Below are 26,704 nucleotides of genomic sequence, written 5' to 3'. Positions count from 1 at the left end.
GAAAGACACACGAAAATTGGTACAGGGAAGACGCATTTCTTACCCTTTTTTCATTGCCCCATAAAAAATGAGGGTGTATTTTACAGTTCACAGCTAGAAAAAAATTATGATGAATATGCATTTTTGTTGATATTTTGTTTATATGGCAGTAACAGTGGGTAATGATTGTAAATTGGGATATTTTGGCACTTTTCAGAAAGGCTCCAAATAAACCATATTAAAACTACCACCAAATATCCCAATTTACAGTAATGAGACACTCTCAAGAGACAAAGAGTGACTTTTTTAAGTTGGTCTGAGTGGTTTGATATTATAGTGTGAGTTCTTCTTGTGTTTTATCTGGAGTTTTTGGGGTTTTTTTTACCAAAAAAAAGCTGTTCAATACAGTAACAATAAATTCAACAGAAACATTCAGTTTAATAAATAAAAATGCTATCACAGTCAATATCACAAAATTTTCACATCCTTAATATGTTTGTTACAGCAAGTAAAATAGTAAACTTCAAGTGTAAGGGATAGAATTAGTCTACCTTGATTGAATGACAACCACATGTCTTTGGCAGTGAACTGGAAAATTATCCATGATTTAAGTACCATTCTGTGTAAGAATCATGCATTGGGTGGCACATCATTTTCCCCAATTAAGTCATTTTTGCCTAAAATATATTCAGTACATCTAGAAAACAACCAAAAATCTATTAAAGTTTATCCTGAAGCATCTGTGACATAGATATTTTTAACTGCTTACATAGGGAAAGAGTGCAGGAATATTTTCCTGCCATTTTTCAGTAGTTTCTGTCATTTCAACTAAATCTGTCCTATCAATATCTTAAAAAGGCAAACTTTACAAACACTTTGATGGTTATTTCTGGTGATTTTCACGTATAATTAATCTCTGCATTTTTTCCTTCATGTGCCACACCTTATATATACATTTTGCCCAATTCTTGGAGAAATACTTGAATCTATGTATGATAGAAATTTTAAACTTCTTCCTGACTTAACCACCAATGGCATTTCATTTGGTGATTGTCATTTAATCATAGGAAGACCAATCTTATCCCCTGAACATTATCAGTACATGCGCTATAAACATAACAAGTTCTACATAAAAAATCAACATATTCTTAGAGTAGTACAAAACATATGTATATAAAACCTCAACAGTTAAAGCTGTATACACAGGACCTAGAATGTTATAGTACTATTTTAAAAACTTTATTGACAAATTTAGTGCATGAGTAACATACAATGTATGTCATGAAGCAGAAGTTGTAGAAAGCCATGTATAGTGGCAAATTTAGAAAATCATCAGAAATATACCTACCATTGCCATAGAGGAGAAACAATTTAGTTTTCTATTACCGGTATTTCAAATAAAAGGCTTCCATTTCAAAAGATTTTCACTAACATGCAAAAGTGAGATCAATCTTTCATATTTATAGATGAAAAATATATCTTAAATACTTGCACAATTTTTTTCTAAATTTGTAGTTTTTGTTACAATAGGTGTTAATACAGATCTATAATTGTTTCTAGAATTAAGGCACTAAATCTATGACCATGAGAACTTTTCTCTAGAACTTATAACATTATCAGCTATTACTAATCCAGTATTTGGTTAAAAATTATTATTTACTTCCAGTGACTAATATGGTTAACTTCAGGAAGTAGAGTTTGTCTTTCCTTGATGAAATGACAATTACCTGAAGAACTACCCTAGGTAGTTAACAGGAAAACTGATAAAGAGATTTAAATTTTTTATCAAACTTAGATTAAAATACTTATGAAATGGTAGACAGTTCAAATCTCCTTGGTAATTGTCTAATTAACCACCTAAAACGTAATATATTTCAACAGGTAATGCTAATTCAACCAAGAGATGACCCGAAGTTAACTATATCATTTGCTGTCAAATGTAAACAAACAAATGGTTCCAAAACAATGATACACAATAAGTCTACTTGAGGTTGCTATATACTGTGTTCATGTTAGCTTACAGATGCGTATAAAATACCAGTATATAAGTACTGTAAATTCAGAAACTTCTGCATGCATTTACCATTACAATTTTGCAATTAAAGTCAAAAGTGTTCTTACTTTTTGCAATTTCACAAAAAGAAAATGCATTACATTTTGCCAGATTTTTAGCTGGAGTGTTACATAGTTTCTGAATATACATTTAAAAGTATAATGTCTTGTAACAGCAGTACATTGTGTATAATCACTTATAAAATCCAGATACAAATTGTAAAAATCAGCAGTAACACTTATATAAATTCAAGTCTATTTCTCAAAAAAACATATACAATAATGAATCAATTCAACATTGAAAATAACACAAAACATGACACAAATATCAACAATGTATATGAAATACATTGCACATGTATAGAACATTGAGTAATATTTCATGAAAAAACTATCATAGATTGAATTTGGCATACTACAATGGTTAAACCAAGTTAGAAGTAAAATAAACTTGGCAAATCTTCCTTTTCAGTTTAAAGTTAATTTCTTAGTTTTCATGCCATTTCTCTTGAAAACCATTGATGGGAGGGATTTTTTTTCCTTTTTATGCCCCACCTCCAAAAAAAGTAATGAGGCTACTCTCTACATTGTTCATGAAATAAAAATACAAGGGAGATGATTTTCTTTAATTTTCTTAAAAATTGATAATACATGTATTTGATAAAGAGGCACTTACAAAAGAAACTAGGGATGACCTGAGAACTGGAGTGTTATTTTATGCCTACAATTGGATCTTACTGAATACTCATTAAAAAAACTCTGACAAAATAAATTCCTCGTACCAATGAATATAATAATAAATGTAATCATTAAACAATTTGACACAACTTGGCCATGCACTATTAAACAGTTTATCACATGAAGCCAGGAGATCTTTGGCAGCTCACAGAAAAACGTATGTTAAACTCAAGCACTTTGGACTTAAATTGAGGAATATTTAATTGCATATACTTTTGCTTTTGAGTACTGGTTTACTTAAATTATGATCAAACTTATGATTGTTCACTGAGAACTTACAAAACTCTGACCAAACGACAATAAATTTTGAACATATGAGAGTCCAAAAGCATTTGATTCACATAAAAATACAACCAAGTGGACAGTCACAATGAAAACAGCTCACAAATGAAGTAACATATTTTCTTTCATACGACAATGATGATGAAATCAGACATTTGATGTTCATATCATGCCATGTTGAGTTACATTCTGTAATCTGGCGCAGGCATCAGGATCATATTCATATGACTGAAGAAAAAAGATAAATACATGTAATAATTCTACTTTCAAGAGAAGTGTGTGGTAAAGTGTTTCCAAAGCTACAAATCTGAAAATCATTGTGTGCATTTTTTGGGTCAGAATGCAAGGTCAATTTTAAAATCATTTTGTGTATTTATAATATGTATTGCAATTATTTAGTTTTGGACCAATATGCAAATATTTAATTTTAAATTTTAAAATCTTTGTGTCAATATATTACATGTATTGTTAACACTGGTATGTATTTTAGACAAAAAAACAAAAACAAGAACAAGAGTCCCACAAACAAGAGTATTGCATAGTAGAAAGTTCCCTACTGGCAGAAAAATCTGTTAATAAAAAAAATAAGATGCAAATTTCATGCATAGAAAAGTGTGGAAAAACTGTGGAAAAAGTCCAAGGGCCATAACTCAGCAACACATTTGAAGAACCAAAAAAAAACTTTAATTTGTAAGTTGGTAAAGCTATGTATCAAATAGCTGCAAACATGACCCAAAAAATGCGGAATACTGATTTACTGGGAAAACAGATGGCCTATGGACAAAGTGCAAACTTAGGTTCCCCATAGGCAAAAGACGCTGGTAGTGGAATTGAAAGAAAAAAGACTGGTAGAAGAGATGAAAGAAAAAAGATACTTCACCGTTAACACATAAAATTTTGTTTTGTAATACATGTAATATGATTCAGTTGATGTGACAATATTGTCATTAATGTTAAACAGAAAACCATTGTATTGAAACTGGGGGGGGGGGGGGTTAACATCCATGACTAGGGGGGTTAACATCCATGACTACCCTTTTGGGTCTCACAGGGACGGGTGAATAATGGGTAATTAAGCAGAACATAAACCAAGACTTTCTTCTCCACTTTTACAAGATTTTGATACTATTAATGTACTTATGGTAGTGTATGTAGTTTCAAAATAAATTGATATTCTGTTGGAAATTTAATTTATTTTATTTTACTTAACCATGAAAACAACAAAAATTGGAACCCAACAAACAATATTCCTTCCAATGTTCATACCTTTGAGTAATATTTCTTGGCCTCTTCAGGATCCTTTCTCACGCCATGCCCCTCATGTAGACATCTGGCATAGTAGAAACATCCCAGAGATATACCTTTAGATATATACTGTGGCAGGCATCCAGTTTCATTGGCAAGCAAGGATACATCATGAAACTGTGATACTCTACATAAAATGAATAAAAAAAAGATTGTTGAATGAAATTACTATTAATTTCTTTTCAAAACATTTTCAAAACATAGGTTACCAAACCTTATTTTGAGATGACAGAGTCAAAATAATTCATATTTTCTATGGCAGTCATATGGTCTCACTAACCACTTCTAACGTTTCCATTACTTTACAAGTTAAAAAAGTAATTTTCAAAGTTTCACTGTGAATTCCCAGGACAAATGACATCTTAAAGTTGCATACTGTTGCAAAGCTTGGAAAATAAGGCTTCCGAAATCATTATGATAATGGTACGATGATTGTAGAAATTCTTCACAAAATTTACTTGAATAAATAATACTGAAAATCCACATTTTTACCTGTTCTGCTAACTGACAGCATGGAGGCAAATTACTCACACATGTAAACAATATTCATACACTTTTGTAGTTAATTACATATTTGATTTTAAAGTACACATTCTCAGCATTATTTGGACTACTTTTAATCATAATACACACAAATAATGCACTTACATTGCATATGTCTAGGTTCAGTGTGTTTTTGGTACTACATAGGGGTGGCGGCCATTTGACCCGGAAGTGGTTAGTGAGACCACATTTTCCAACCAGTTATCTCCCCTTGAAAAGAACTTTTAAAATAAAAGTTTTGTAATTTTTTCCATCCCATCAATGTATTTTGATGCAAAAGTTAAAAAAAATAATAAAACAAAAAAATTTACAAAGCAATGATGAAAATGACGACATCATAACAAAATATGACTGCAATTTTTTGGGGTCATTTAAAAAGGTTAAAAGAAATGCCCCTCCTCTTAAGACAAATGGCCTAAGAACCAAAAATAACTTTGAACAGCCTTCAGTAAAGTATCAATATTACCATATTGCTACAGCAGTAAGCTAGATTATTTCTGATTATTCAAATACAATACCTAGATGCTAAATCTGCAGCTTTGGTATAGAGTTTCCTCATGTAATAATGACCGACTAGATTTCCCATGGCATAAACATTACCACGATCTGATGATTCCTTCAGACAGACATAGGCTGAGTCTCGATTTTTTTCTACACCAATACCATGTTCATACATAATACCTAAACAGCCTGCAAAAATAAAATAAATTTAAAAGGAATTACATTTGGACTATATTTTTGTGTAGTGTTCAGAAATAGTAAGAAAGTTCCAGTAATGGACCTGTGACATAAGGTATTTTGATCCTGAAGGATCAAAAACCAAAAAAAATCTGTGATGTAGTGAGTCCAATAGATTGAAGAATTTCATTCTAGTCAATAAGTGTATAATTTTCTTTGTAAAAAAAAATTTCCTACACTTAATTAAGAAATAAATCATGGAAACTCGTCATAAATGGTCAGCCTGTGGTAAAACATGATAAACTGGAGTTTACTTAATTTATTCCATTTCTAATAGGACAATTACAGTACTTCTTTTTATATTTTCATGACCTATTACGGTAACCTTGGAACATATCTGGCTAAATTTGGCTGTACACTTTACACTATGTCAGTTGATATGGTCAATAGTGAAACTTAGTGCTTTGTATTATTTACAATGAAGGAACAGGTGAATTAAATAGAAAGTTGTTAGATATGGCAATAGTTGTTTGCATTACAAGGTCACAGTGTTCACACAATGTCTTCATACATCGAAATTGAAAGCAATCGAAAATCAACCACATCTGTGGTTTCAAAACCTTTTAAGGACATCATATTAGAATTTTGATTAAAACTTAAATCAATTATGGAAAATCTTAGAAAAGGGAGAAAATTTATTATTCTAATATAAAATTTAGCTTGACACTAAATATTGTCTAGAAGACAAATGAGGAGAAAATTAAAATTTAACTTTTACCTTGTTAAAAAGATAAAAATGCTCAATGCAAAACTTAAGACAAATTCTGAATTTCCTGTAAAAATTCCTAAAACAATACCTTGCGACTCAATACTGCCATTACCACAAGCCTCAGAATGCCAAAAATATGCCTTCTTTAGATCAAATGAATCGGGACGTGAGTAATACATTCCTAGTATTGTCTGAGCTAATATGCTGGCTTTAGGGTTCCCATCATCAGCAGCTAGCAGCCAGTATCTGAAGTTACATAAAATACATGTAGGTACTTGGTACTCTCCACAACACAAGTGAAAAAAAATGGCTGAGTTTAACATGCTGAAAATGTAGAACAATTTTCAAATTTCTCTATTTTAAAAGGTGAACATATGCAAGATGCACATGCATCACACAAAATTTGAAAAAAAAATGTCTGTTCAATACATTCTGAGTTACAGATTGCACAATGAACAGATGGAAAGAGATATTGAAGAAGCTGAGTGGATCAAGACCTGCCTTTACTCCTGGTCACAATGGTTGCAGTAGAGCAATTTTATATTTTTGGAAAGGCCGCAATAATAGAAGCCATAATTGTTTTACTGAATGCTAACTTTCAATGAGCTTAAGGAGGTAGACTTATGGTAAGGGAAGTAACTCTTCAAATCAGTGATATGTTTGCATTGTAATTAATTTCACCAAGGCCTATCAAGCATTCAATTGAAACAGAATGAAATAAATCCAAGTTACTCAGATGCTTAAATGATATTTGTTTTAAATGGTTTATACAAACGTACAATTGATTTGTCAGAGTTATACCCCTTACCCTAGGTCTACCTCCTTAAACAGTTCCAAAATCAAATAAAAACAAAAAGGCAAATAAACACTTTTACATATAATTAAACGAACAAATCAATTTTTGCCAGAAATACTTTCTATATTTACAGACTTTGAAAGACTTAAGTACTGCAAACTGTTTAAGATACACTCTTACAATGCAAGTGTAATTCTCTTCCATGTAATAACAAAAGTTAAACTGATTACATAAAGTATACCCCCAAACTACAATCTTAGCAATCTTCTGAGAAACAATACCAGACATTCGTTCTGGTAGAGGTTTGTGATTACCTGGTCCAAACACAAATCAACCAGACCTGGGTATCGTTTCACAAAGCTCACGTAAGACTTATGTGCACATAGTCCCATAGATTTGTTAAGGATTAACGTGTACATAGTCTCATAGGTGCTTTGTGAAATGATGCCCAGTAGTTAAAACAATGGCGAAGTTCCAAAACAATACTGGACATTAAGACCTGATGGAAATGAAAATTTCTGGTCTGAATGGAATTTTACTGGTTCAGACTATTGAAACAGTGTACTACACAAAGACAGCTATATACCTCTCTGCTTGTTCATCTGACTGTCTTTTCACACCATATCCTTCAAAGTAAGCTCTGCCAATGTTATACTGTGCTGCTCTTTTTAAGTGTTGTGCTTGTTTTGCATCTGCATGTGCAATTTTAGTCAAATATTCAACAGCACATTTCTGCAAAAAATATCAATAATAATAAGTTAAATCACTACTACTCCCTTTTGTCAACATCACTTTTTTCAAATTGATAAAAACCTACCTCCTTTTTATAAAACCTAACTATGTGACGTCAGTGAAAGCAAATTCAATTGGTGTCAATTCAAAATGATGACAAAAATAGTTAGATCAGTATTGTACAGCAAAATGAGAAAATTCATACCTAAGTATGAGATATATGTTGAAATTTTGTCCTCCATATACATGTGTAGCTGCCATTTTTTAACAACTTTCATTTCATTTTATTATTTCAAGTTTGAATGTATTGAAATTTTGATTTTGACAAAATTTGTATTTTGACAAAAGTCTTGGTTTTTTGTTTGTTTATTATTAGTTTTGTTATATCTCGGTACCGTAATTATCTTCATGGGTAAAAATCTGATGAAATCATAAAAAAAATATGTGAACACTCTTGCCCAGAATGTAACTCTTCTGTGTTGATAGACATCTTTTTTAAAATTCATCTTTTATGCTGCTATTATGACTAAAAATACCAAGTGAGGAAAATACTCATGAGACATGAACTCCTAAATTATAGGGCATCTAATGGAACATTAAATGATACCAAGCAAAATAAAGAGCTTCCTGGAGTGTATCATAATATGACCACAGAAGTAAAACCCTGAAAAGGGCCAGTGTGGACACAATATAAGTTTTTGACACACTTATGCATAAGGACTTTTAGTTCATTATGAACACAACAACTGGTTTGGACACAATATTGCACAAAATCAGATCAAAAATAAAAGTAGATTTTTGGGGTTTTTTTTGCAAATGAACTTATGTTAATGGATGTCAACCACAATGATGACAGGGTGATACCATTATACAACCAAAACTTTCTTTCGAAGTCATATAAAAACATCTTGAAATGGCTAATCATTTTTGTGTAAATGTTCCATTCAAACTGAAATTAAAACATGATCTGTAATTAATGTTACTCAATTACTGTATAAAGTTTGAAAAAAGATCTTTCCATATCTTCTAAAATTATCATCATGACACTGTCATGGGATGGACAGATGGGCAGACAGACAAGCAAGTTCAACTTATTGAAGGGTATCACATAATACAATGTATCTTGCCACATGGTGTGGTGAGCCACAAAAACACCATAAATGTACATTTCATCTTAAAATACATGGAATAACAAGCTGATATTAACAAGTAAAACAAGGTGACCAAAACAACTATTTCACAATCTATTGAGTGATTTAAGCTCTTCAAAGATAAAGCACATATAATGACAGAAATTCTTATAAAGTACATAAATTTACTCATATTCTAAATTCTAGCATTATAGAATGTACATGTAACAATATGCTTTCTCTGGCTTAGTATTTTTAACAGAAATAAAAATCTTTAAGAGTGAAATTAAATTTAATATTAGAAATAATATTCTAACTTTAAAATTTTAGATCTCTTTATGCCACTGAATAATATTTCACTTGTTCACTTCTTATTGGAAGTTTTTGTATATTAGATTAACAAATATTCTTGAATTATTATGTATTAAAAGTATGTAAAATGCTTTTTTACACTGTATGACTATTGTTCTAAAGTTAAAAGACAATTTAAAAATGTGAGCAAGCTGTAGCTACTATAGTTACATATATTAAAATAACAACTTTGATTTGAGAAAAGATAATGTGTTTTAAACTAACCTTACAGAAATCCTGAAAAGTCAATATCGTTACAATATATAAACATTTATTGGCACTCATAAATACTATTTTTTTCAGATCATCAGCCAGGGCCTTATCTAGAAGGAGAAATGAGCAAAAAACTTCTTCTTGTTAGTGGTCACTTCTCCCATTTGTCTTTGACAGGGAGAAGTTTTTGTAATAGATTACATAGACAAATATGTCAATATTGTTATTTTTCAGAATTTACCATAACTTCTCCTTGTCAAAGATATCTAGATTAAGTCCTGACCTGCAACATTATTGGTTGTTTTTTTTGCTTTATAGACTCCTGCCATGATACTAAATAATATTGGAACTTTTCAATGACGGTACTACTGTGAAAGTTCTTTTATTCGTGGATAACAAGTCTCCTGGTTTATGAGAAAACGATAAGTTCATAGATTCTTGAATTCGTGGATCTGACAACTCTATCATAAAAATGATTGTTTAAATTTCATTTTCGTTGGGAACCAAATTTTGTGGTTTACCAAACCCAAACGAAAATTGCTACCACAGGAACAAAAATACTGTCACAATATGTAAAATTAACTGTGATTTCACTGAATAAACAGAAAATAGTTCAACAGAACATCAAATCAGGCCCTACCAGGCTAACCGTGATATTTTCTGTCTCTACTTCAAAACTGCTGTTATTCTGCATATATTAAATGAAAGTATCTACAAAGTACATACATGTATCTTTCCATGTAAACATGAAATACACAAATAGGACACATAATGTACATGAGTCTAAAAATTACCCGTATTGTGTCACCAAATGTTAGGTAAGAGTAATCAAGGGAACCAAGGTTATAGCGGTAATCAAAAGAATGTAATCCAGTGACAAAGACCAGACATGGAAAACAGACAAACACAACAAAGAAACACTAAAATAATAAATACAAAGAAACAAAAGTAAATGAGCAATTCACACTCCACTAAAAACTGGGAGCATGGACCAGGTGCACCGGTAGGGTAAGCATTCTCTGCAAATGTGTAAATCAACAAATGTGTGAACTTTGCACCTTGAGCTTTTCAATGAATCTTACAATTATTCAACTTATTATTTAACGAATTTTAAGTATGAATGGCCTTTGAAAATTATACCATGACATTTGTCTATATATTTCTCTTACTGTTTTACCTATTGCCTCAAAAAATGATAAAAAGATTAAAATGAGGAGACTGTAATGCCTCCAAAGTTCTAACCTGTCCTAACAATGCTATTCAAAATGTAAGAGGAATTAAGAATTTATTATCCAGCTGCATTGTGTTGCCTATCAGTAGACTAGGTATTTTGAACTGAGCAAAAAGTACTTAGGCATGTAACAGCTTGAAGTTTTGGTGAATGTTAACTCCAAATAGGCAACTACATATAAATGTATTTTCTTTATCCACTATTCATCAACCCGTAGAATGATCCAAAGGGGGGTGATTGGATCCCCCTCTGGTACATGTATCTGCTGCAGACAACATCTCTTCTACTAAAAAGAGAAAAATGATAAAAACTGCATGCAATAAATGTCACCCATTCCTGAAAAACTTACCTCATCTGCATCTCCACCAATTCCATCATACAGCATACATGATAACATATAGAGGGACTGGAAGTCAAAATCTTTGGATCTATCAAAATATGTTCTGGCTTTCTCATATAGGTCCTGTAATGGTAATAGTAAAAACCATGAATAATATATAACAGATCTGGCCTGGTTTCCATAAATAATCTGAAATAAACTGATATTCAATTTCATGTGATTTGATTGGTCGAAATTTGAGTAAAAGTTAATTTTATTGGCCTAAATTACTTGCAACTCAGTGGTATATAAGCATATAAGAGATATAGTGACAGGCCCACCAAATTAAAGCCCACCAAATTGGGCCGTCCCCGGGAGACCCGACAGGGTAGCCAAGGACATTAAAAACCCCCTTAGTTGGTAACAGGCTTTCCTGTTACTTTTGTGATTTTAAGCATTAAAAAAGTTTTGTCCACATGTTGGTCTTTTTTAAAACAGGGTCTGTTAAATGTAGAAAATATCTTCCAATGGATGTTAAACTACAATCAATCAATTCATATTACACAAGTACACGATAGCTGAGCACTTCAGGCTATGATTTACTCACTTTGATCAGACAAGAACATATAAACAATGGACTGGATGTGAGCAACTAAGTACCTGTTCATAGTAAAATAAACCAAGTTGAAAGTATGCTTTCTTATCTCCATTTTTTATCCTCTCCAATAAAATGGTTTCCACTTTCTCCATAAGTTCCTCCTCTGTGAGATTTCCATAACCAGGTTTGTCTTTTGTCTCCTGGGCAATGTCATTCAGGATACTTTTCTCCTTGGAGAAAGAAACTTTCTCCCCTGACAAAGTTCCTTTAGGCAACTCCATCTGTAAAAACAATCAGATAGACATCAGAAGTGACTTAGTCTTGTCTAAAACTTGTTTCACATGTTTTCTCATCTACAAAAGAGACTCCCTCATATATTCCCTAATGTCCATTATAAGTTATAAAATAATATGTCCTCTCCATACAATTTTTTGGTCAGGATCCTATAGATGAATTGCTCATCCTCATTTCTTTACTTTACTATCACAATGTTTGGAAAGGACATAAAGTTTCATGCAAACAGTTTCATTCCTTATCATGAAATTCAGAACACAGGGCAATACCAGTAAAAACCAATGAATTCAGCTAGACAAATATATACCCCTGTTTTATAAAACACAAATTACTGGTATAGATTATCTTTTAACTTTAGTGAGTTAATGCGGTCCTTACCTTGTAAGAACATAAAAAATAGAGGTATAAAATAAATAAGTTCAAAGAGACAGATAATTCTGAGATAAAAATGTACAAATAATCTTCATATAAAAGTTACCTTTACAACACTGTCAATAAGGATATGTTTTATTTTGTTTCTAAGTCATGTGACAAAGGGACTCTTTAAATATTAACGTTACCCAAATCCATTTAAATTTGTTGTAAATCTGTCAATGTTGAAATTTTAGTCAATAACACCAAATGTTCAGTACTCACAACTACATTGATTGAAGGCATAAATTTTCTTTCTTATTGAGAGGAACATGTGTCAGAAATAGCAACCTAGTTATGGGGATTTAATTTTTTGATATGTAGATTTAATGAAACTTTATCTACAACAAAATTAATCATATCTTTAGAATTTAAATGTAAATATTTGAAAAGGGAAATTAACTGAAAGGCGTTAAAAGGCTAAAATTCAAATTTGCAATGGGTTTTGTCTTGATAATTAAGGCTCTTAAAGAGCTGACCTGGTTATCATTTAAAAGGTTTTGAAATGTTCTTAAAAATACTTTCTGTGTTATTCAAGTGAACAATAGCTATGCTTTTTTAAAATTTGAACCCTTTACTAGGGGAGTCATTTCACTAATTTACTGTAATAGAAGTCATGCAAAATATCATGAAAACTTATTGACAGAATGATTTGACAATACATACATGTACAACGAGAATATTGTGAAAATGTCAGAGATAACAAACCCCACCATGATGAAAATGTCGGCCCAAGGCCTACTATTGGTCTTCAATGTATAGACTGCAAGTCAAGAAGTACTTATTAGCTATGTTTCAAAAATTTACATGAACTCAAAATAAAGATAAAATTTCACTACTAATTTCAAATCACATTTCTACTAAAATGACGTATATTTAATATGATAAGCACAGCCTGACATTAAATTATTGACCCTACTTTTCTCAATTTATGAAAAAAAAAAAAAAATTTTATGTAAACTGTTGTTCATTTTAAGTTTTTATGTATAGCTTTACATCATTTACTTTTATTTTCATAGCTTCCTTAATGGTATGGGTTTTGCCCATCATTGAAGACCATGTGGTGACCTGTAGAAGTTTATTGTTTATTGCTTGACATTTGGTGGATGACTCATACCACAATTACCATTTTACATACAATGACTATTTACATAATTATGTTAATAGAACAAGAATAGGTATGATGTATACAAAATCTATGTCAAAGAAACAACCCCACCGGGCTGAAAATGTCAGCCCAAAGCATACATGTAAGTCTGTTTCTGAAAAGTGAAAAGTCAGATGTATATTATGTAATTCAATACACATTTTCCTAAGTATCATGCAAATAAAGAGGAAGGCAGCAAGTCAGTTTTTTTTTCTTCTGTCCAAAAAACCTGAAAGCTTTCAGAAAGTCACATTTACAAAGTATCATCAAAATAAGACTTATTGGAAGCAACTAAATTACTGAACTGATAAACTCTAGCAAATAATCAAAAATGATAGTAAAAAAGGAAAGTCTGTATACCAAATAGCAATATCAAGGTAAAAACTTGAAAGTTGGAAACTACTGCAATGGCCCCAACTTGGTACAGGCATTTCCCATGGAAATGGTGGGTTAAATTGGGGTTTATAGTACCCATGAATGTATCTAAGTTAGGAGAAGCAATTAAGTTAGTTACAACAGATTAGTTAAATCCTATGAATAATATTTCCTACCAATTTCTTTCACCACGGATCACTATTTAACCAGTCTGTTTCATATGTTAATTCTTGAATAATTATTGGATCATATGTGACACATTTACAATTTCAAGAAAGTTAACACTAAAAATTGGACTTACCATCCTCTGCATTATACATATACTTAGTCAAACTTGTAAGTTTTTGTAAGAATCAGACAAAATGGGAACAAATCAGAAAAATGCATGTGAAAAACCTCTCAAACTGACAATATAATTTCACTCAAGGATGCCTTTTTTATTTGAAAAGACCATTATTTGATCTCTGTGTCACTGGTTTAACAAAGAATCTTCAATAAATACTTCATTTTATTCAAAGTGGGGTATAAGTAGGGAAATTGAAAGTTATTTGTTCTTCAGCAGAAGCATGTTCAACTTACAAATTAATCACTATGACCAAATAAAAGTATTATTAATATTGTACTTGTGCAGCATTAGCAGTATGAGTTAATATGTCTCTGAAGGTTTGCATAAATATTTTGGAAGAAATTTCTTTTTTAAAAGTGAGCAGGAATCCAGATTTATGCACTTTCCCATACATGCACCTCTAAAACTTATTGCAGTCTTGCCACTTTCATTTATAATTGTCAAGAGTTGAGATAAAATAAAATAAGAAAAAAATAAGTAAGTTTTGTATAAAAAAAAATCACAAGTCAAAATGAAGACTGGGTTTGAATTTAATCCAATAATTTCCATGAAAGGAAATAATGAATACTTTTGAGTGGGGTTTAATGTAGACTGTTGGGGAAGGGAAAACAATAAATATATTTATATTGGCCTCAGTTTTTACTTTTGATCCTTTTGACTATAACAGGATAAACTCTGCTCAGGGCAAATTCTGTCTTTATAACATTTAAAAATACTTTGGTAGCATTTGATTGTAGCCTTTGTCTTACATAACAGTCTTCAAAATTTGGACCTGCCCACCACCCAATGCTGGGAAAAATGGTGGTGGGCTAGCAGAAATTTTGCTTTCAAGCCAATGTATCCTATTTTAAATTCTTGTTGTCTGAAATGTAGAGGGCAAATACTAATATCATCGATAACCAAGGGCAGGGGTTGAAAACTTTTTTGGAAAGATCTGAGCCCTGGACTTTTTCATCTTTTGTACACTAAGCCCGAACAATGTTGTGTCAAGTCCCAATCAATACAAATGCAATTTTGTTATCTGATATTCTTATGTATAATTCTATGTTTGCGGGGAAGAAGACACAGTGTCAATTGATTCCGTCTCCACGTCTGATGCTTTGTCATCAGCTTTCCGTTTCTGCGTTTTTTTAACCCTGAAATTATAATTGAGCAACGATATTTTCCTCAAAAGTTTATCAAAGAAATTTGATCTTTATCATTCCAGCACTTGATCAATAAAATTTGAAGTATGTCAAAAAATGCATCTGATCAAGCGCAGGTGTGATTCAGACTTGAGAATGACTAATCAATAGATCGATCTAGTAACTACCCATTCTAAAAATAAAGTTATAACTATTTATAGGTCAGGGAATAGATCGAGGAAACATGGTCCAAATGAAGACAACAAAATCTTTCAAAAATTAGTTTTTATTTTTTTAGATTTGCCATGCCCGGCGGACTTATTTCATTGAAAAACGACAAGTCCGAGGTGCAATTTTTTTTAGTCCCCGGGCATCAGGCTTTAGGAATTTTCAACCCCTGAAGGGGATTTTTAATGTACTTTATCTTTAATGATATTTTGATTTCTGCTTGTGTCCAATATCAAAAGACAATTAATTTCTTCAAGAAAGCAGAACTAATAATAGGGATGATAGTCAATGATGCATGTGGGAGTTGAGAAACATGAATGTCTCAAAACTGGTTTACATAATCCAGAAGTGATTGTTTGAACTTACAGATGCAGAGTTGGATGTTCCACCAAGTTGTGTATATTCATGTACATGTTGTACTACATTGTAGTTGGTTGAGAAATCAAATTTCCATCTTAAACAAAATTAATTTATCAAGCAAACTTTTCTCTCCATTCCTAATAAAAATAAGCCAAAAATCGTATAGTTTAAGCTAACTGACACTGTGACAGTGACATATGTCACATGATTGGTGCAAAGCCAGAGATATTATTAGAATGAAATAGAAGGACACAAAACATGCATGCCAATGATTTGTCAATACGGCAATAGTCAATACTACTACTAACTGTAATTTCATGAATGTTCAGAACTTGAGAACTTCAGAAAGTTACAGAAATTATGAAAAGAAAGAAAAGTTTTACAGAACATAAGGATTATAACTGACTATGATGAATACCTTTCACTTTCAATTTTAACGAAATAATGTCATTGTTTTTTTTCTCAAACAGATTACAGCTCCACGAACAAACCAAAGTAGCTTGCCTGGAGACAAAGGTCATGACCCTGATTGTAGGATAGAGGCGAATGAATATTTTTTTAAAATGACAGTTTTCGTTATTAAATTATATTTCCATGACAAAGAAAGTAAAGTAAGCCAAGTATCGAGCTTTTGTAATATTAAAGTAAAATGATCTTTTTGTAAAACTGCATTATCGTCTTAAGTCCGTTCCTGTTAAACCGGAAGTCCTGTTGCAGATGACACATGTCAAAACAAAAATGTTGATACTGTTTTCTTAACTAGTATCTTAAGCGGTAATAGTATTGCATGCGCTTGTACATTATAACATAAAACTATTCAAACTGTCGGAAGCCAGAGCTGGTGCATCTATCAAAAAATAATGTCGCAGCATAGTCAGTGCACTTTGTATTGTAATTAATTCAAATAATTGACTCCTTCATGAAATTATCTACTCTAGACTTCTCTGTTGTCGTATTGAGGCCCCTGTTTGACATTCAATCGTTAGTGCATGCTTTTTAAGTCCTCATGTTCTGCTGAGTGGGATTTGAGATACTGATTGATTGTACTTCTATCCTTACATTCACTATAGTCGGCGTCACATAAATAACATACTGTTAAAATTTGAATAAAAATATTTTCTACGACTTTATTGACACCTACCATCGTTTAAATTGTCTTAAATGACTTGCTCATTCGTTTAGCCAAACGGCTTCTCCCTAAACATTGAATCGTTAAATTCCGCTCAGTCAGAATTTAATTCTAGGTGCCAATATTTACATTGTAAAAAGTCGGCCATGTTTACAGTGATCGGGTTGCTAGGAGATGTTGTTTACGTTTAAATGGTTTGTCCAAAAACTGAAGAACCCAGAATGCACTTCGGCGTTATTTCGGATATCTCGGATTTATTTTACGCGTACAACGTACAATACCGAGAAGTTGATCAAGCAGACGATTGTCACCGGAGTTCGACGGGAACTTACGAACTCCGTTTGTAAACAAATCGTCCCGTAAAAACCAACATGGCGGATATTAGTATGGGATTTTCCCGTAAGGATTTGTTACGCATGATTTAAGCTAATAAGCGACTTGTTTTTGAGAAGCTGTTTGGCTAAACGAATGAGCAAGTCATTTAAGACAATTTAAACGACGGTAGGTGTCAATAAAGTCGTAGAAAATATTTTTATTCAAATTTTAACAGTATGTTATTTATGTGACGCCAAGTATAATGGCAGTAGTGCTTTATTTTGGACTGGCAAACCATACTATATAGTATATTAGAGGGAGTTGGTATTTCGGGTATTCCGAGCCTGAGCCCAAGCTCAACTTCCCTGAGCTGAAAATATTTTTGCCAATATCTTTTTTAAAATGAGGTAAATTTCTTAGATTTTTTATAGGAATATCTATGAGTACAATATAAATGTATTTAAATATTTAATTTAATGATATAAATTTTGCTCTCAAGTATCGAAGAAAATGCGTTTCAAAATAGGTATTTTAGGTATCCTGTCTTGGGAAAGGGAGGTAACTCGATCTTAAATCTACCTAAATTAAAGAGTGTAATTTCTGATGATAAACAAATCAAAGTTTTAATTTTGTCCCATTAAAATGTTTTTTGCTATTATATGAATTGATGGATTTTTCACAGTATCATATCTTAATTATTATTTCTATTTAATATATATTTTTAGTTGATTTATGTTCATTTTGTTTGGTTATTATTATTATCTAATACAGAGAGTGTGTATTAGGGTAATATAAAGTCCCTGTCTAATGCTAAAATATTTTCAACAAAGCATCATGCAAGCTAGTATGTATTTAAACCTGTTTATGTACAATTACACATGAAAAAAGACACCACTTTAAAATATGGTAAACAGAAAATAGTCATAATAAAGTCACTGAAAATAAATGGCTTCCTTGAATTAAAAGAAAAAAAATGTTAATTTTTAAACTGTTTTGTTTTCAAATTTCATATATCACAAAATAAGTTGGGTTTTTTTCATTTGATTGTTTGTTAAAAAATTAAACCTTCAACTCTTCAGACAACAATATACCAATATGATATAAAATTACTTAATTTCAGTATTGAATACAAATTTTTATCATTTACAGTCAATGTTTTCCGTACAAACTTAACATATGTATAAACTCTTACTTTATTTCCTTGTTTTTTTTTCCTGTTACTTTTTTACCCGTAAATTTCACCGTGACTTTCTTCCTGTGACTATTTACATTCAAAATAAAAGTATTTGAGTTTTTTGGATAAACATTCACATGACCCCTAACAATTCCATAGACTATCAGAAGCAAAATTTTTCTGGAGGAAATAAATTTGTTATGCTAATTTCATTGTATGCAATTCTTATTTATTTCCTTACTTTTCCCCTTAATGTTTATTTTATTTGACTTTCCCATGAATTTCCTACAGTCACATAAAATTACGAACGATAAAAACTAATTAAGTATGTCACTAAAGAAGTTGTGAATGTTAATTTTTGGATTGGTTCCTTTTTACAAAATTGTACCAGCAATATTTCACTGTTAAACCTAAATTAGATATTCATTTAATTTGTATGGTTTTAAGTTTCAGGTGTTACAATGTATTTACATTATCAACATTTCTTAAGGGGAAATGTCATTGATTGTAAAAAAGAAATTGGTGAAGCCACAAACTTTTTGCCCTCTGACAACCATCTTTGTAAACTTAGTACACTTCAAAGTTCGTAAGAACACCACATGTATGCTCATTTGAAATGAAAGGAGAACACAAATGAATTAAACCTTTCCTGAAAGCAGAATTATTGGATAATAAAAATAAAAGAAGGATCTCTTGTACTTGGTGATCACAATACTATTATACCAGTGTTGTGTACAATACTGGTATAAAAAATATTCCAGTATTGTACCAGTATTGTGATTTTTTCCAAAAAATATATTAATTGATATATAATACTGTTGTAAATGAAATAAATAATTGCAAAATACCAGACTAGACAAAAATGAAATAATATTAATAAAAATATTAACATTTGTTATCTTCCATTAGAATTTTTAAGATACAATAATATTCTAGAGAAGAACATGTCAAATATGCAACAAAATTGATGAAGAAAAACATTTTAAATTTAAATGAAAACATTTTTATGGGTTTTTCTACGAAATAAAGTTATTATTTTAACAGCAGTTACCCATTTGTGTGTTTGTTTTGTTCAGCTACATCTTAAAAGAGTAAACAATATTGCAATAGACTTGCCTTTCCTTTACAGGCTTTAGTCATTTTTGTGAAAAAAATTCATCAATTGTAAATAAGTTATTCTGGTGTTAAATTTGTTAAATTAAGCATATGCTTGTACCTTCGATTTCATATGTAATATATGTCAAATTTAATATGTGTAACTATGAATTTGTACATACATGTATATATACATTCTTAAAACAAATCTGTTGTTTTTATATCCATTGTCAAAAATTCAAACACGAAATTCAAACTGAAGCTGTCTATAACATGAAGATTATTACATACAATATTGAAGCATATGCTTTAAAATAATATAAACATGTTCCTTGTTGCTGTATTGTACCTTTTGTTCTATTTTATTCCAATAGTTGGAGGCTGAGTGATAGGATTCTACATTATTTGATTGATTGATTGTGGTTTATGTTCAATGGCAGATACTTCGTGCATTTCAGAACATTTCTGATTAGGGAATATATACCTTTAATATTCAATGAACTTGTGAACTAAGAGAAAGACTGTTCATATAATTCAACCAATTTAAAACACTTACCAGTGTTATAAAAAAAATATGGAAAAAGGAGAGCAATAGTCCATAGAAAACACAAGGTGTTAAAATGAGATTCGAGGACTCATAATAAACTATCAAAAATATAGCTTAGACAACTTATAACAAAATTTTAGCGATCTCTATTTAAATTTAGTATCCAACGAAACTCGCTTAATCGGATATTGCACTCTTTAATTTACATGTAAGTAGAATTTAGATTGAGTTACCTCCCTTTCCCAAGATGGGATTCCTAAAATACCCATTTTGAAATACATTTTTTCGATACCTGAGAGCAAAATTTATATCTCATTAAATTGAATATTTCAATACATTCATATTATACTCATTAATATTTCTTTAAAAAATCTAAGAAATTTAACTCATTTTAAAGAAGATATCGGCAAAAAAACATTTTCAGCTCGGGGAAGTTGAGCTTGGGCTCGATATACCCGAAATAACGACTCCCTATATTAGACAGGTGAAACCTGAATGCTTCCAAAGGTCATGCCCCCAATTAGTCTCAAAGCTGTTAGGTGCAATCAAACTTAGATGACAGTTTTGCAGTTTTTGCTGCAACTTAATGAAATCACGGCAGTTGTAGTAAATTTACATTTATCCACAATTTGGCAATTTTTTTCCAGGCTCATAACTATCTCATATCCATAATAGGCAACTTTCCTTTTTTCTTCCATTTTGCCTACATGTGAATCTACTATCCCTATGTCATTTCTACTGGGATGAGAACCATGAGAATAAAATCTATTGCTTTCTTTACATTTACTATGATCATTGTCAAAATTATCTGGAAAACCAAGTATTTAAACCCAAAAATTTGGTATAGCAATCTCATTTCCTTAAATATTAGAGCCATAAATTTGACAAAAGGTGTTAATTTCTCTCTAACAGGTAAAGGAATGTTTTTTGACAGGTAAATAATCACCTAGGAACAGTTATTGATGATGATTGACAATATGTCATATGAAAATGAATCTGGATTTTATGGACAGCCAATCATTTTCTATAGATTAATTTATACAGCACAATTTATTTGATAATTACTGTACATTTAATACTCTATATTTTGTAGAACCATGTGTGTAATTACCATTGTTGATTCAAAATGTCAGTTCTCGCCCTTATAATTTTCAATTCCTTTTTTATTGCATTTTCTGTTATTTCAACAGTACAGTATACTTTAGTTTGCAATAGTTATAGGAAATACTACTTCTTTAAAATTATGATGATTTTGGAAGTTTTGTATGAGCATTCTTGAATATTTTTTACATTCCCCAAATATTTTACCTCATGGGATGCAATTAATGAAAAAAAAGGGCTGAAACTTCAATATACACATTTCATGGTTATGCCACCTTCATTGACTATATTTCTTTGCATTCTCAAGAAGTCTACACTAGTGGAGACTTTCTGAGAATGCGAAGAAATATAGTCAATGAAGTTGGTGCACATAATCGCGGAAACTTTTGATATTTAGATATGGGAAAAGATAGATATTCCAATTCTAGAATATTTAGCATAGAATTTTAAGGAAATCTCCAGTTTCGAAGCAACCACATCATCACATGTTTGATTCTGGTTAAGTTCTTCAGTTATATTGAGGTCAACTTGGGCCAACAAGTGTAAGATTGGGAGACATTGCAATGAGAGCTGAGGGAACAGAAACTTGATTCTATTACCACAAAGGAATTTAAAATGATACATGTACACATATTGTAGAATCATTTCTGATATTTTTATGTGTAGAGAAATACTTCTACATAGCTTTCAAATCTGATGTTCTTTCTTTGTTTAGTATAAAACCTGAAACCAGTTTCCATTAGATTCAATATAAGTACATGTAGCTAATGTGAAAGAAATGTTTATGTAATACCCTCTTTGCTCAATTCTTCCCTCTATTGTAGAATTAAGTGACTAACAAAAGAAGATTTTTAAGTTTTGAATTAGAAAACGATATATTTGATGCTGATATGTACATATGTAGTACGTGTACATGTATATGTTTGTACCATATTACCCAGATGCATAACTAGTCATCATACAATAGCAAAACATGTCATTATGTCTAACATTAAAGAGTATCTTATTACCAGTACTAAATGTCGTGACATTGATATCAGGTTAGGTGGTAGAAGCAGAAAGTCTGCTTCCTAGAATGAGATAAATGAAATTAGAAATTTGATTGTTTGACTGAGTGTCAGAACAATTGCTGTTATATAGTGATATGGGAATTCAATTTCCCATCACCTTGAGCAAGAGTAATATTGGTGACGGAAATTTCCTTAATTGGCTTATAGAAAACTTAAATTTCCTAAACGATTTGTTCGGAAAGCAGACATTGATTATAGGAAAATTTATTTCATTTGGAGCTTTCAAATGAAAACTCAAAACTTCTGCAAAATAAACTAGAATACAATAATGTATCAGGAACAAAAAAAAATATAATTTATTCTCTACCAAGAAGGAAACACCAATGTGTTAATTTACATTTTATTGAGTATTGAATATATAATTGTTTTTCTTTGTTGATATTGTTCAGTATTTTTCAGAGCGATGGCTGGTGATTCAATTGCAGATGGCAAAAAGTTACTGAGGAAATCATCATCTAATAAAATGGGTTTAAAGGAAAAAGTTGTTCAAATATATGAACTATTTTTCAAGGTACATGTACTTGTACTTAACAGTTAGGTCACTTATTTAAACAGTTATGAAAAAATTTAGATGCAGAAAATTACTGGAATACATCACACTCCAACAAATTAAGGAACTTGTAGCTTTGTAATAGTAGAAAATGATATAATTGATTGATTGATTGTTGGGGTTTTATGCCCGAGCAGCAATATTTCAGCTATATTCAGGCGAAAAAAATGATATAATAAAAAGCTGACAAACAAACAACTTACACATGAAAAGATGACTTCCCAGAGTTTTATGTTCATATATACAAAATGTAATCATTTAAGCAATCTAAATCCATAAATCCCTGAAAGTTCAGCTGGATGTAACTTCATGCGAGACTGAAATCAGGCTTTCAGTGCTTCTAATGTTATAGCATTATCATCTGTGTTATATAATTTCAGTGGTCTACTTGTAAAATAGTTTAAAGTCTTGATCTATAATCATCTGTTTGAACAAATATATTTATCCATCAGTCTTGGATTAATAAATAACCACAACCTGTAAATGTTCCTGGTTTTTATTGTATTGTAGGGAGATGACCCATCAGTCAATAAGCCAAATTTTTGGGATGAATTCTTCCTGTTAAAGGTGGTATTTTCTGTTCTATTTTAGGGACTTAATAGTAGTTACCAGTGTGAATGCTTATTTTGTAGTATCACATTTTTAAAATATATTATTTTCCAGCTATTATTTGTGCTACTATATGGGTTTGACAATTTCACTGCCTAAAACTGTATACTGTTTATGCATTTACTACAACCAAGTGTTTTAATTCATGCTTCAGAAATGAATTACTATATAACCTAAAAATAATTTGTAGCTGGAAATGGCTTATGAATAAATGAAAAAAAGAAAAAAAGTCTTTACATAAACATGTAGATGGTAATTATGGTGCCAGAATTTTGCAATTTAGTCATTACAGAGTACATTTCAATTATGGTTTTAAATACAACTGTAACAGTTTTAACTGAAATTTGTCCTGTGAAGTCAATTTTCATTTCTTTCTAGGTCAATTTCAGTCACTTTGAAAGTGAATTTGATAAGTTGTCGAGTGAAGCTCTATTGGGTCTTAAGGTAAAGTACTGTAATCGTCTTTAATGATTTTAAATATTCAATTTCTTCATCACCATATTAAATACTAGAAAAGACAAAAAAAAAAACAATTTGCTGTTGGGTTATGATATATATGTATTAGGTGCTCCAGCTTTCTCTTGGATATGTTATGAAATTACAATGTAGGTACATTTTGTACATATAACAATATGTATTTATTTTTGAAGTAAAAAAATCTGAACCTCAACCACTTCAAGTGATAAGGCTAGTGTTTTACTGGTTGTCAGCATGTTTGAACAAAACATAAATTTTCATGGTATGGCTAAGGCCAATTTTTTTTTCAGCATTTTCAAATCTGAATTTGACTGTTTTGATTCTTCTATATTTTTTACTTCTGATTTTGCAAATTTCTACTTTGTTTACCTCATGAAGTCTAGTATGTGACTTATGATTTATGTACATTTTTCCTGAGAATTTGAATTTATTGTTTTACAAAGCTGTGCAGGCACTGAAGGAAGAAAATCCTATCAGAGTTGTAAATGCCTTACATGTAAGCATACTTATGTAATCTTATTTTAAATCCCACTTGTATCCTATTGGAGATAAAGGAAGGGAGATAACTCAATCTTCAAATAGGCTTTCAGTCCACTTGTAGTTTAGGTAAGTGCTTATGAAGTAATATTGTTTTTTTCAATATGGTGTTTATTGAAATATCATGCATAATGTAAAGAATAAATATAGCCAATTCAATGGGATATAAAAATATATGTGACAATTAGATTGATTGAATTTTTCAGATAAAAGCTTAATATTTGTAGAAAATTATATCTGTTATGTTTTATTTAAATTCTAGGGGTTTCATTTAAATTTAAATTAGACAGTTTTAGTCATGCTATATTAATCTGCTATACATTGTAGACCTTGTGTGCTCTAATTCGGGGAGTGTTTAAGAGGAGTGTTGGAGACTTTGGTTTTGATGTTATAAATATCCTGGTTGGCTTTGACACAGCAGAGTCTGTTATGCAGGTAATAGTACTAGCCTTTATCGGACAAATAACCTCCCTACTGATTCAAAATATAGCATTTTTGACCTCTTTTTTTAATAAATTTGAAAGTTTTAAAGAAGTGTCACAAATCATATGAAATCATATGATTTAGTCATTATCAATGCATATTTTATCTTGGAGCTATAGCACTTGATTTAATACTTGGATGGTCGACAAGGGACTTTCGTAACCACTATTGAAAAGGTCTTTTAAGAAGATTGTTTACTCTTATTGTATTGATCATATTATTTTGGTGATAAACTTAAGACTTTCTCATAGAAATACATTTGTTATGGAATCAGAGTGTTATCTTACAGGAGGTTAATGAGTATATACAGGTAAATGAAACTTGAAAGTTGTATGTCTTGAGATAGTATGATTTTAGGCTTTGCCTATGTAGCCTATATTGTAGGACATAGCTTAATTGTACTGGTAATGGGTGAATTCTTCACTAACAGTAAAATTTGAGGCTTTCTATGACACAGCCTGTGCCTATACATTAGAATTAAAACAATCACTTCCTAACTACGTACATAATTTTTTCAGTCATTTATGTTCCACAGCATCTACATATATATTATGCTGCTGATGCTCCGTCCCTATTAAAATGAAAAACTGAGCAACACAAAACAATTAACTGAAGTAGCATAAGAATCTTTTAAAAGTTTCTTAAAAAAGTTATCTTACTGTTATTTTTATATTTACAGACACTAGTGGAAAATCTTAATGCAATCCTGACAGAAGAGTTCCCGGTTATGTTAAAAGTTCAAGTATTAAAATTCTTACAAGTCTTAGCAACTGTAAGTGCATAATAGGCAAAGGAAATCATATTTTTGTTCAACATGTTACAGTACACACAAGGTAGCTAAAGAGCTAGTGATTTGTTCTATAACCTAAGCCTTTAAACAATGTGGTCTCATTTTGTTTAAACTTAAGTCTTCACAAACCAACTGAAACTTTGAATTGTAGTCAATCTACCAGAACATACCAACTTTATGAAAGACAGATAAATACAATAAGTTATATTTGAAACCAGTGCAAGACAAATACAATGTATAGAAATTACTAGTAGTAAAATTACCTTATCATATTCAATTTCACCAAAGCCTTTCAAACTTTGCTTTGAAACAGAATGAAATCAATCCAAGATACTTTGATGCTTACATAAGGTTAATGTAAAATGGTAATTACAAATGTTCCAATGACGTGTAAGAGTGGTGTCCCTTACCCTAGGTCTACCTCCTTAAAGCACTTAATTTTCAGAACATAACTTGATTCTGGGATTAGAATTAGATTAGAAAATTGACATTTCTATGTAATTCTCAGAAATCTATTCAAAGTATTTCACAAGAGACCAAAATTGAATTATTGAAAACAGTTTTTAACTGATTTTTTTTCAGGCTACAGATAACATAAGCCAAAATACTTTGTTGGAATATATTTTGATTAATAGTGTGTTTGAGGCATTATTGCAAGTAAGTTTTAATCATTTTTTAAATTAAATATTGTGTATAAAAGTTAGTAGACCAGTTTAAGAATTTATCAAATGAAATAATGAATAGTAATATTGGAACTTACATGATCAGCAAGAGTTAACATTTTGTGTTTACTTCAATAAACTCTGTTTTCACTTAAGAAAGTATA

General features: G+C 30.9%; 2 protein-coding genes across 4 annotated transcripts in view; one reads left to right on the top strand and one right to left on the bottom strand.

The window, feature by feature from the left end:
* Positions 1-1,494: 1,494 nt before the first annotated feature.
* Positions 1,495-16,537, bottom strand: LOC148620822 (LRP2-binding protein-like). 2 transcript variants are annotated; one of them, XM_088574647.1, is made up of 8 exons: positions 16,420-16,537; positions 11,779-11,997; positions 11,149-11,262; positions 7,729-7,874; positions 6,435-6,592; positions 5,418-5,589; positions 4,318-4,483; positions 1,495-3,279 (listed from the first exon to the last, which is right to left on the bottom strand). In XM_088574647.1, the coding sequence occupies exons 2-8, from the start codon at positions 11,995-11,997 to the stop codon at positions 3,214-3,216; spliced, it is 1,041 nt and encodes a 346-aa protein (XP_088430773.1). In that variant the 5' UTR covers positions 16,420-16,537; the 3' UTR covers positions 1,495-3,213. The 2 variants fall into 2 exon arrangements, with proteins under 2 accessions (XP_088430773.1, XP_088430774.1); XM_088574648.1 differs by lacking the exon at positions 16,420-16,537 and adding an exon at positions 12,489-12,511 and having other exon boundaries at positions 3,072-3,279.
* A 151-nt stretch (positions 16,538-16,688) lies between these two features.
* Positions 16,689-26,704, top strand: part of LOC148620820 (armadillo-like helical domain-containing protein 3) — a 29,846-nt gene continuing 19,830 nt past the window's right edge. Inside the window, exons 1-8 of one of the 2 annotated variants that reach the window (XM_088574645.1) lie at positions 16,689-16,775; positions 22,832-22,943; positions 23,493-23,549; positions 23,970-24,036; positions 24,485-24,564; positions 24,933-25,040; positions 25,768-25,860; positions 26,461-26,535. In XM_088574645.1, coding sequence (XP_088430771.1) covers positions 22,836-22,943; positions 23,493-23,549; positions 23,970-24,036; positions 24,485-24,564; positions 24,933-25,040; positions 25,768-25,860; positions 26,461-26,535 — 588 coding nt within the window. In that variant the 5' untranslated portion in view covers positions 16,689-16,775; positions 22,832-22,835. Of the gene's footprint in view, positions 16,875-22,831; positions 22,944-23,492; positions 23,550-23,969; positions 24,037-24,484; positions 24,565-24,932; positions 25,041-25,767; positions 25,861-26,460; positions 26,536-26,704 lie in introns of both variants that reach the window. The other variant, XM_088574646.1, reaches the window with a different exon arrangement.

Source organism: Perna viridis, chromosome 3 (assembly GCF_037379345.1).
Source record: "Perna viridis isolate PV_CMFRI_1.1 ecotype Kerala chromosome 3, ASM3737934v1, whole genome shotgun sequence".
Lineage (NCBI taxonomy): Eukaryota > Metazoa > Mollusca > Bivalvia > Mytilida > Mytilidae > Perna > Perna viridis.
Note: the sequence above shows the minus strand (reverse complement) of the source record. Positions and strands in the feature narration are given on the sequence as shown.